Source organism: Colossoma macropomum, unplaced genomic scaffold (genome assembly GCF_904425465.1).
Source record: "Colossoma macropomum unplaced genomic scaffold, Colossoma_macropomum, whole genome shotgun sequence".
Taxonomy (NCBI): domain Eukaryota; kingdom Metazoa; phylum Chordata; class Actinopteri; order Characiformes; family Serrasalmidae; genus Colossoma; species Colossoma macropomum.
The window spans coordinates 43373029-43385371 of NW_023494785.1; the positions used below are offsets into that span (position 1 = coordinate 43373029).

Below are 12343 nucleotides of genomic sequence, written 5' to 3' on the forward strand. Positions count from 1 at the left end.
TCGAAATAATGGCTCCTGCACTTCAACAGCGCTAATATTTTAAATAAAGAGCCATTTGAGAGTCTCTACTGGACCCTCAGTGCACTATTTGCGTGCTGAAGCCAAAATATTCATAACCTACTCAGTCCACTATATAGGGAGTAGATCGATATTTGGGATTTATCCGGTACAGTTGAACCTCGCTCTCTTGTTAGCAACATCAGATGGATCCGCTGACTTCAACCCCGCCCACCTCGGCCTCCCATTGGCTGCTCGCTCCGAAGCCCATCCTCGTCCGATCTCTCTAGCCAATGGGAAAGCTCTTGCGTCACATGACGCTTCGGCGTGCCCCGCTCGGCAGACCGGTCGCAAAGCCTCTCGGCACTTGAAGTTTGTGGCGGTTAGCTTAAAGCCAGTTACAAATGTAGGGGAAAACCACAATACCCATCAACCCCTGCGGCGAATGGGACGTGGTTTCTTTTCATACGGCAGCGCCAGGTAAAATAAAACCACCGTCTCGAAAAAGGAGTAATGTTATTGGCGCTGTCACAGCTTTAGACGAGGACAGGGAGAAATGGTGAGAACTATTGGAGACCTTTGATGTTTTAGGAGGTTTAATTCTCCTTAGTTAACCGCTCTGCAGGCTGTGTTTTGTGTTAAGTCTGTCTGTTGGAGAGGAGATTAACCTTGTGTGTGCTTGTTTTGCAGCCCACTTCCTAGAATAGAAACAGGCTTGGAAAGGGAATCACTGGTGTCACCTTTAGGAAAACTGAATTAATGCTGGTTCATGACTTTTATTGTTATTGTCAGCACGAAGAGTCCGCTGGTCATGACCCAGTTCCCCTTATAAGCATGGCAGAGTTAGAGGAACTTACAGTTTACCTGCATTTAATGTGTAGGATATCTTCATTTACTCTCTGGGATGCTGCCAGTGTTTCCCAGCACTTTCAGTGTGGCAGACAGTGGATAACTAGTAAAAATGTTCAATTAATCAATCAACCAGTCAACCAGTCAATCAATCCAAGGGGGTGGTGGGTCTAAAAGGGCTTGCCAAGCATCTAATCTGTTTTCACTGTGATTTAGATTGCTTAAATAACAATATTTTTTAATAATATGTTTCATTTTTGGTTCTTGTGTCATGGTATTAATATTAGTCAGTGTTATCAACAGCACCCTGGCTAAGAATATATCGCTGTTGTCGGAAGAAAACCTTGTATCTCCATTTTTGACGTTTTTCAGTTTTTTAAATAATCTGAAAATACCTGTTGCCCTTTACATTGTATGCAAATTTCATGATGAATGGACTAAAAGAAACGGCCCAAAATGATTTTGAAAAAAGTCAGGTTCCATTGACTTACATTAAAAGTAAAGTACGTTTTTTCTTTCTCCTGTAAAATTATCATTTTGGAGATACGAGTTTTTCTTCTGACAACAGCAATATAAAGCAAACTTCTGATAATAGTATAATGGCTTTCATCCAAGGCAGCTTGGTTTATGTATTGTATCACATAATGTCATTAATAGGGAATTCTACCAATTGTCCATAAAATCTCCATATTATTATTAAGGTCTAAAGTCATTCAGAGTGGTTTGGTGTTCTAGAGAAACTTACTGAGTCAGAATTGTTCACAGTGGGTGACAGGAACCAGACGTCCACCTCTAAAAGCTCCCTCACAGAAAGTTCCTACATGAAATGGTTGTGAATTCACTGCCTGATGACTGAGACACTGTTTTATGATGGAAGTGTATATTTTCCCAATGTAAAATGTTTTCAGGGAGACAGCAATGGAGTCCAGTTGTCAGACCCCCAGCTTTTCGACCGGCAGTTTGAGAAGCTGGTGTCTGAGCTGACGGAGTCGGACATGACGGACCCCGTCCTCAGCGATGCTCTAAACAGACTCCGCGAGGTGAGTATTTACGTCTGATTTACTTCGTGTTCCAGGAGGAACAGTAAATAAGACCACAGAAATTCAGCTTTTTGGGTTCTAAGGTCAAAAGAGATGAGCATGTTTTCTATTTTTTTTTTCAGAAATTCATGCTCATTAAACACCAAATATTCTTATTATTTAGTATCTATATGAATTAAAAAGATTCTTCAAGGCTTCTTCCATAAAGAAAATGGTTCTATATAGAACCGTGCACTTTTAAAGAACCCTTTGCATGATTCAAGCCTTCTTTGCATTGTGAAAGGGTAAATTGATGAAAAAAGTGCATGAATATGCTATAGATGATTCTATATAGAACCTTTCTGAAAAAGGGGTTCTATGTAGCACCCAAAAGGGTTCTTCTATTGTTACACGCTTGACATCATAACAGTAGAATAACTCCTTTGGCTGATATATAGAACCATCTACAGCACATTCTCCTACAGTCTGAAGAACCCTTTCCTGATGCAACGGTTGCTTTGAGTGTACATGGTTCTATATAGAACCATTTCTCTTTACTAAAGAACCCTCGAAGAACAATCTTTTTTAAGAGCAAAGCTACGACAAATTATTCAATAACTACTATGAATTATTCCGTAACTAGATAAACTATTTGGTAGGGTATTATGAATAATTCATTAACTGCTGTGAATTATTAAGTAAATACTATGAATTATTCATTAGCTATGATGAATTATTCAGCATATACTATGGATAATTCAGTATCCACTGTGAATCATTCAGTGTCGACTATGAATTATTTCAGTAACTTATATGACCTGATCATTAACCACAATTAATTATTCATTTTCCCCTTTGAATTATTCAGCAGTGTTTATAAATCATTCATTATCCACTGTATATTATTGTGTCGATTATGAATTATTACACATCCACTATGATTTGTTCAGTATCTGTTATGAATTATTTTTTTATAGATATTACAGTACAACGCTCCAGGTGGGAAGAGGAACCGGGGCTTGTCTGTGGTTGGCTCACTTCGAGAGTTTGTCCCGCCCTCCAAGCTGCCACCTGAAGAAGTTGAGCGCGCCCTGGTGGTCGGATGGTGCATCGAGCTGGTGATTGCGCTGTCTTCTGTTTTGAGCTAATCATTCAGTGCGAATCTATAACTTATATACACTACTGAAAAGTTTGAAATCAGTGTTTTTATCAGCATAAAACCAATTAATTTACATTAAGATAAAAGTATAAAATATATAAAATGAAAAAAGCATTACGTGTTCAGAGTGATGAGCAGAGCTGTGGAAGACTCTAAACTGACTGAGAAAGCTGGAGAACATCAAGAATGAAATTCTAATTAAATTAATATTTAGAATGAAGTTCTAATAACATTAATATCCAGAATGAAGCTCTAATAGAATAAACATTCAAATTGAGGTTATAATAAAATTAGTATCCAGAGTAACCACAAAACAGATAACATAAAAGATGTAATTTAAGCGTCTAATTCAGTATTTAATAACTTCTTGTTGTTTCCAAAATACTTGAAGTATTGAATAAAACATCTACCAATAGCTTTTGATGTCTCGTTTTCGGTAATTACATAATTAGAAAATTAACCCAGTGATTCCAAACATTTGAATGGCGCATTAATGTGTATTTATTGTCTTTAGTGGAAAATTTTGCCAACATTTAATCAGATATTCTGTGTCAGGATGAGCTGAGATTTAATTAAAGTGAATCTTTCTTTTCGTCTGTCCTCTCCTTCCTCAGCTCCAGGCTTTCTTCTTGGTGGCGGATGATATTATGGACGCGTCTTTAACGCGGAGGGGTCAGCCGTGCTGGTATAAGAAGGTGAGACTGTATTGATTTGATAAAAATACACTGAATAGCAACGATTGGAGTAACTTAAGAGTAGATAACTCTACTAAATGGGTAGAGGCTTATGCGGCTCTCTAAGCCAGGCAGCTTGTTCTGCTGAAATGGACAGATGAGCCCCCCTCCCTCACCTGGATGAGAGATCTAATGCATTTTGTGACTCTAGAAAAAATTTGCTACTCTGTGGCTGGTTGTGGTCACAAGTTCTATAAGACATGGCAGCCTGTTATGTCATGTAGAGAATATGTAGATTCTCCATTTGGAGTGGGAACTCAGGTGGGCACCTTTTTAAGAAATCAATTTCTTTCATCCTAAAACAAAACAATCTTAATATGTCCATTAACCTCTCCTATTATCATATATGCAAACAGGAGAGCTTAATTCCAAACATGTTTTACAGTCACTGGTGTTGTATGAATGTGGTGTAACACCAGTGACGGTGACTCCAGTGACTTTCTGGTTAAAACTGCTCCTTTTACCTGCCGGTGGCTGCAGCCATGTACATGGTGAGTTCATGCTAATAGCCACTGTGAATATAAAGGGCCCATATCCTATATATATATATTTTTACTTGAGGTCAAATTATAACATTTGTGCATTATTTGGTACATTTATGTGCAAAAAAAAACATCTTAATTTATGATTACATGACCATTTTGCAACGTCTCTTTATCCCTCTCTTTTCTCATTTTGAAAATTAGCACATCTTATATTGACAATTATTATAATCGCTTAATATCACCACCTTCAGATCAAGCATTTAACCTTGTACCTTAAATTTCTAGTTTGTAGCGATATGTTATAGACCATCGATGCTTAATAAACAGATGTGTGTATGTATTTGATGCTGTATGATCGTGAGGAGCCGGCGTGTCTGTAGTCATGCGGGCTGTGTTATCAGGATTATGTCTAATATTAGAGCAGAGTGCAGTATTAGTTGACTGTTTTTGTCCGTTTTCTGTCCGTCAGGAAGGAATCGGGCTGGACGCCATTAATGACGCTTTTCTTCTAGAGGGGTCCATCTACCGCCTCCTGCGCAGGCACTGCAGAGGGCAGCCCTACTACATTCATCTGCTGGAGCTGTTTGCTGAGGTTGACACTCCCTGAAACATCCCCACACCCACTGCTCAATCAAAACACCAGAACCTCCTATCATATTAATACGTTTTGTTATGACGAGGACAGTAATAACTTAGTAGTTTTCAGTATTAGAATCTAATTCAACTAAAATGTTTTGTGTCTTCATTCAGTATTAAAGCACTTTTGAAACAACAAAAATCTATTATATGATTAATAATATACTGTATTTATCCATTTATAGTCATTTTGGTCAACTTGCCTGTGTTTTACTAGAGTAGATATGCAACATATAATAACATATTATTATAATGATATGATAGTAGTTTATAGATTTTATTATAACTTTATTCTAGACATTCATTTTATTGTCAACTTTATTCTAGACATTTATTATATTATCAACTTTATTCTAGATATTCATTTTATCATCAACTGTCTTCTAGATATTCATGTATTACCAACTTTTTTTCTAGGTATTGATTTTATAATCAACTTTATTCTAGAGATGTATTTTATTACCAACTTCATTTTAGATATTCATTTTATCATCTTTATGTTATATAATATTTTATTATCATCTTTATTCTAGATATTCATTTTATTATCAACTTCATTTTAGGTGTGAATTTTATTATCAACTATTTTAGATCTTCATTTAGAATAAAGTTGATAAGATTAATATCTAGAAGGAAATTGATAATAAAATAATTTCTAGATAAAAAAATAAATATTCATTTTATCTTTTAAATTGATTCTAAAATGAGTTCTAAATATTTTATCTTTTAAATATATACTGAAATAAAGTCTAGATATTTTATCAATTTCATTCTACATGTATATTTTATTAGCAACTTTTATTTTATTATGAACTTGATTCTAGATAAGAATTTTATCAACTTTATCCTAGATATACATTTGTCAACTTCATTCTAGATATTCGTTTTAGAATAACGTTGATAAAATTAGTATCTAGAAGGAAATTGATAATAAAATCATTTCTAGATATTCATTTTATCTTTTGAATTGATTCTAAAATTAATTCTAGATATTTTGATATTTTGAAACTTTGATAACTTGATTCTAGATATGAATTTTATTAGTACTAAATTGGTTTTGTATTATTGTAAACATTGATTGCAAACCTTTTCAATAATATATCTTCTGTACTGAGACATGCGTATGTGTTTATCTGTAAAGTAGGAATGATAAATGATGACTGCAGTCAAAACATCTTTAATCGGACTTGCGTTTTTCCTCTAGACGTCGTTCCAGACCGAGCTGGGTCAGGCGCTGGACCTGATGACCGCACCGCCACACAAAGTCGACTTGGACCGCTTCACCATGGAGAGGTGAGAGTGGAGGGAGCGCAGGAGAGAAAGAGTGGATGGAATATGATTCATGAGGAGATGAAAATAACTGTCATTTCAATGCTGCTGCAGGTATAAAGCCATAGTGAAGTATAAGACCGCGTTCTACTCCTTTTACCTGCCGGTGGCTGCAGCCATGTACATGGTGAGTTCATGCTAATAGCCACTGTGAATATAAAGAGACCATGTCCTACATTTTTTTTTTAACTTGTTGTCAAATTGTAACATTTGCGCATTATTTGGTACAAAAACATCTTAATTTATAATTACATGACCATTTTGCAAACTCTCTTTATCCCAGGCTGTTTCTGTTACTGTGAATTTAAGACTCATATCTCTAGAGCTCTGTTCTGATTGGCTGTGTCTCGTGCAGGGCTGAAACACTCCTTATAACTTCAGTGTGAGTGGGCGGGGCTAAACTGCAGTAGGCTGAATAGGTGGATATACAGAAACAGTGACACATTAAAAGTACATAAATTGGACAAAATTCACACTTCAGCATGGCTGCTACTGTTTGTAGCTATGCAACGTACACTGTATATCCAAAAGTATCTGGACAGTCCTTCTAATGAGTGAATTCAGCTGCTTTAATTGATCTACAGGAGATTGTTTGCACATAGACATCCATAGAAAAGCAATGACCAATAGAATGGGACACTCTGGAGCAGCTGCACATGGGCCTAAGGTCACTAAGGTCAGAACTGACCATCGGTCCATGACCTCACTAATGCTCAATCAAATCCTCACAGCAATGTTCAACATCTAGTGTAAAGTCTTCCCAGAAGAGTAGAGGCTGTTACTGCAGCACAAACTCACTATTAATACCCTTCATTTCGGAAGAAACGCTAGTGTCTACAAACTTTTGGACATGTTTATACGTAACTGTGTGTTAGAAACCACATAGACTGTATGAGTGTGTGGTGTTATGATGTGGATTATGGGTAATTTAGAAGGAACTGAGATTTATCTCTCTATAGATTTCACAAATAATTCCATACTCGTTTTTGTTCACTACAGGCAGGGATTGACAGTGAAGTGGAACACAGCAATGCTAAACACATCCTGCTGGAAATGGGGGAGTTCTTTCAGATCCAGGTAACAAATATTTTTGTTTTGGTAGTGACATGTATCTAAAATCTTTCAACATCACCTCAACAGCAATAACATATATTGAAAACAGTAGAGGGAAAAAAAAACATGTGTATGTATGTGTGTGTGTGTGTGTGTGTGTATGTGTGTGTATATATATATATATATATATATATTATTTTCATCATTATTTTCCCAAGTGTAAATTTAGGGGATTAGGGTTAGTAATGTCTACATAATGTCTTGGGTTTAAATAGATCAGAACATCATCCTTGTAAATGTCTGAATACTTCATTGTTTTTTAAGTAGTGTTTTCTGTGGGAGGCAGTTAAAACTAATTCAGTACAACTGTCCATATATAACCAGTGTTCATTAATATGTTAATCTATTAGTAATATTACTTCATACCGCATTTATTCCAATGTTAAATATTGTGTTTTATATTCTGTGTAAATTCAATGTGTATTGAATACAATAGTGTATTGTAACTGTGACGTGTTTGTTTGTTTGTTGTCGCCAGGATGATTACTTGGACTGCTACGGTGACCCTGCAGTGACGGGTAAGATCGGCACTGATATCCAAGACAACAAGTGCAGCTGGCTGGTGGTGACGGCGCTGGGCATCATGACCCCAGAGCAGAGGGCGGAGCTACAGGTGAGAAAGTCATCATGTAGACTCACCAGGAGAACGCACATCAGACGTCTTTCAATCTGTTTTTAATGACAAGCTGTTTTAGCTCTCAGTGCACGTCTTCCTAATATCCACAGTTCAGTTTTAGCAAGTAAAAATGTTACACTACTTGGAAAAACATAAAATTTTAGATAGTATTTCAAAAAAAGAGAAAATGTTGAAATCCTAATTATTTTATGTTCAAATTGATTTCAATTAAAAATTATATTCCTGCCTTTGAATTGAGTACATTTTGTAAATGTATCTAAAAATCTATTTTTACGTGTAAGAATTAGCACAAAAATCAGTTTGAATAACAGTGTCTGTGTTTACACGCCAAGATCTTCTCCAATCCAATTGAATACATTCTGATTACAGTTTAGGACTCACTCTACTCAACAATCTGATGGAAAATCTTTATTTAAATGCTCACTACAAGTAATCTGATCCAAACTTACGCGCATACTTACAGCACCACTTAGTGTAGACGTTACCATGACAACCAGCATCACGTGAGTCCAGTCAGAGTGAGATGAGCAGCAGTGAGCAGCGCTTGTGTTTTTAACTGCTTTAAAATGATGTCCGACTCAGGAAAACGTCCTTCACATGTCCTTATTAAAGAAGGCCGAGAGGAAGACGTCGTGTTCTGAGACACATAAGCTGGACGTCCGTCCCACCGCCGTCTTTTAAAGATCAGAGCAGAAACTTCGTCTCCTCTGCAGACCAGTTTCTGCTCCGCCATGTTGAACGGTATAAACTTTCACTATGACGTGACGAACATGATCAGAACAAACTTTCCGATAGGGAATGTAATCAGATACAGGCGTTTACACTGATATTATTCTTCTATTTAACAGATTATATACAGGATTACCCACCTCACTTGATTGGATAGAAACTGTATTGTGAATGGCCTCAATAGGACTAGCCTATTCCTAAAGCGGTGTATACATGGACGTATTCTATTCTGATTGAGCTATTAGTCGGATTATTAACGGATTATTAGGCTGCAGTAAACGTGGCTAATGTCACCAGGTCATCATTACTTGTGACAGCTGTATTTCTCATATCAAGAAATATGAGATTAAAAGATAAAGCTGAAAAAACTAAGAACTATGATGTAGAATTATTTAGCATTATAACTTAATAAGAAGGGGAAACAGCTACTGGAACACTGGCCTTCATTTTGGGCTCATAGATTCCTCTGGACTTTGTGAAGTGCCAGACACTGCTCCAGTCCACTCTCTCTCAAAGTCCTGTGGGCCCAGATGTCACTGCAGATTGTGACTGCAGGAGCTGAAACCACTGCACTGCACCAGTGAGGTTCAGATATGGCTGTGGGGATGTCCTTTTGGGTTCTTAGTGTGTTTGTCAGCCTGCGTTGTTCTGCATCCTGACTGATATGAACCGTCTCACTGTCGGCCCTAAAGTGATGATTCATCAAACACTCCAGATGTGGTTGATCACTCAAGATATGTTTGGTGTCTGAAGTTTGTTTCTCTTAGCACCAGTGCTATGAGGCTAATGTGGCTAACAAGTAATGGAAGCTTATACCAGCGGTTTTCCACCTCGAGGCAGTCATGGGCTGGAGGTTTGGGAATCAACCTTGTGACAGGAAGGTTGCCGGTTCAATCCCCTGAGCCGACAGTACGTGACTGAAGTGCCCTTGAGCTCCCTGGGTGTCTTACACTTTTCTCACACTTTTTATACTCATTATTAGACAACGATTGAGTGTATTTGTTTTTAGAGGCAAAAAATGGTTGAGGCTGCTTTTTTGCAGAGCTTATATTAATTTTAATGTTTCAAAACATTGTATAATTCATGCTTATTGTTAAGTCAGTTCTATTTTCATTGATTTTTATTATAAAGTGCTGTCAACAGCCCAGTACGGACTCCTTCACCCCCTCAGTTTTGGCCCGAGGACCGCCAGAGGACGCTTCGCTTCCCAGTTGTGTTTGAGAATCCCTGATTTATGTGAACACTAATTAGCATGGTGCTGACTGCATGCCTGATTATGTGTTTCGTGACACTGTATGATGTTACAGAGCTAAAAACAGCAGCAGCCATCTTGAAGCCTGAGGATTGTCTGAACTTAATTCCATGTTTATAGGTCACAGTGAGTCATACAGAGTCAAAAACCACATAATCGAGTCTATTAGAGATACTGAACACCTCCACATGCTTTGAGGCTGAGTGTGATGATTTAGGCTCAATCCCATTTCTTATTTTTACCCCTTGTTTTTGAGTGTTGCCCCTTGGAACTGAGTTACAGGGGATAGTGGTTGAAGTCTTCCCTCTGAAATGGGACCCTCAAATAAAAAGAGCATTACTTCATTAACAGCTACCAGCGCTGCTCTGTAGGCGACCCTGCCAGTCTGCAGTGACAGCAGAGGAGGGTAAAGTTCAGCTCCTCACTGCTGGGCTTTAGTTACATTTAGGGCATCATATGATCTTCAAAGAGGGGGGCAGTTATTTATTATCACCCACCCCTAATTCTTCAGTGATATGAAGCTGAGGTCAGATATTCTTCTGCAGCAGTTCTGAAGCCTGAGGCGCCAGAATGTAACTGCTGCACCATTTAAGGTGGAACGGGAAAGTTAGCTAGCTACCGAGACATTAGCATACTACTAGCGATTTTTATGCTTGTTATGAAGAAAAGGACCAAAATACACTGAAACGACATTAAACTAAGATAATATGATGTTTATTGTAATTTTTTAACAGAGAAAATTCTCACATTTGTGGGTTTCTTTGGTCTCTTGTTCTCCATCTCGCTGGTTTTTCTGTTTTTCTCGTATCACTCTGTTTGGAGTCTCTGAAAAACCTCAGTTTGGAGGGTCATGTAGCCCCAACACTTCACCCTACCCCCTCTATCTCAACAAGAACCGGGACACCCTACCCCTAGACGAGAACACGCAAAATTGGGGGTAGGGCTGAGTGGTAGGGGCGAGGGGTGAAATGGAATTGGGTTGAAGACATGCAGTTAGCACCATGCCAACCACTAACTTGCATTACATTAGCTACATTAGCTACATTCGCTCGAGGCTCCAGCGCAAAACTAAGGAAGCAAAATTCAGACACCAAATTTGTCTTGGCTGTATTTGATTAAGAGATTTATGTAAATTTGACTTTCCTTCAGACTATCACTTTAATGATGCGCTCTCTCGCGCTCTCTCGTGCTCTCTCTCTCTCTCTCTCTCTCTCTCTGTCACTCTCTCTCTCTCTCTCTCTCTCTCTCTGTCACTCTCTCTCTCTCTCTCTCTCACTCTCTCTCTCTCCCTCCCTCTCTCTCTCTCTCTCTCCCCCTCAGGCGTGCTATGGGCAGACCGACGCTGAAAGCGTGGAGCGAGTGAAGGCTCTCTACGACACGTTGGAAATGCCTTTGCGCTACCACCAGTACGAAGAGGAGAGCTACCTGCGCCTCCAGAACCTCATCCAGCGCCACGCTCAAAACCTCCCCCACGCAGTGTTCCTCAACTTCGCCAAGAAGATCTACAAGAGGAAGAAATGAGGCGGGAGTCAGTGGACTGGACTGCGTCAGACAGAGTCACAGAACATGACTATAGTCTGTTGGACTGCGTTTTATCCGTGGTGTAAATATGTTCTCCAGATTGTAGATATCTTTATCTTAAACGCTTTGGAAATAACACAGTTGAAACAAAACGTCACAGCTCTGTTTATACGTCGTTTGGAATCACCAGCTGTCCTGTACATTGTGTGAATGTTTTGTGATGAGTGGATTAATAGAAATGGTTCAAATGACCAGGAATACAACAACGTTACATTGACATACATTACAGTTATGTGCGGTTTTGAGGTTTGAGGTTTTGTTACCACGACAACCCAATTGTCATTTTCGCACAACTTTTTGAGGGTGGTTAAATTTTGAGGATGAACTACCTACTCAGAGATAATAATGGTAAATAAGGGCTGCCGATTGGCGCGGCTATCCAAGTTGCAGACTGTCCATAATTAAATTGGGTAAACATATAAAAACATGTTTCTTATGATTGTTGTCGCCCTTCAGTCTGTTTTGTAGTTCACTTGTTTTTAGAGAACAGGGTCAGAAACCACATAAGTCTTTTATGCTGTCTTGACACGGTGAAACTTGCCGTACGACATGGTCAAGTGATGCGTTAGCGCCAATTTGATTGGCTATTTCAAGAAAAAACTTGCTTCACGAAGTTGAGACATGCAACTTTTGCAGTTTCAGATGAGTTGCAGGACGCTTTACATCATGCAACTCAAGTGCAATGTAGTTTCATGTAGGTTTCAAGCAACTAAAGTTTCACCCTGTAAAGCCAGCCTTTCAGATTTCAACTCCACATGGTTTAAGGCAAGTTTGTGGCGATTTAAGCATGCAGTTAGCACCATGCTAGTTAGCGAGAATAGAA

At 38.4% G+C, this 12343-nt stretch overlaps 1 protein-coding gene across 1 annotated transcript; it reads left to right on the top strand.

Moving 5' to 3' along the window:
• The first annotated feature begins 428 nt into the window (after positions 1-428).
• fdps (farnesyl diphosphate synthase (farnesyl pyrophosphate synthetase, dimethylallyltranstransferase, geranyltranstransferase)) lies at positions 429-11959 on the top strand. The gene is made up of 10 exons (XM_036595918.1): positions 429-556; positions 1755-1886; positions 2843-2983; positions 3639-3719; positions 4713-4835; positions 6084-6172; positions 6263-6335; positions 7208-7285; positions 7800-7934; positions 11260-11959. Exons 1-10 carry the CDS (start codon positions 554-556, stop codon positions 11458-11460), a joined length of 1056 nt encoding a protein of 351 aa, XP_036451811.1. The 5' UTR covers positions 429-553; the 3' UTR covers positions 11461-11959.
• The last annotated feature ends 384 nt before the right edge of the window (positions 11960-12343 follow it).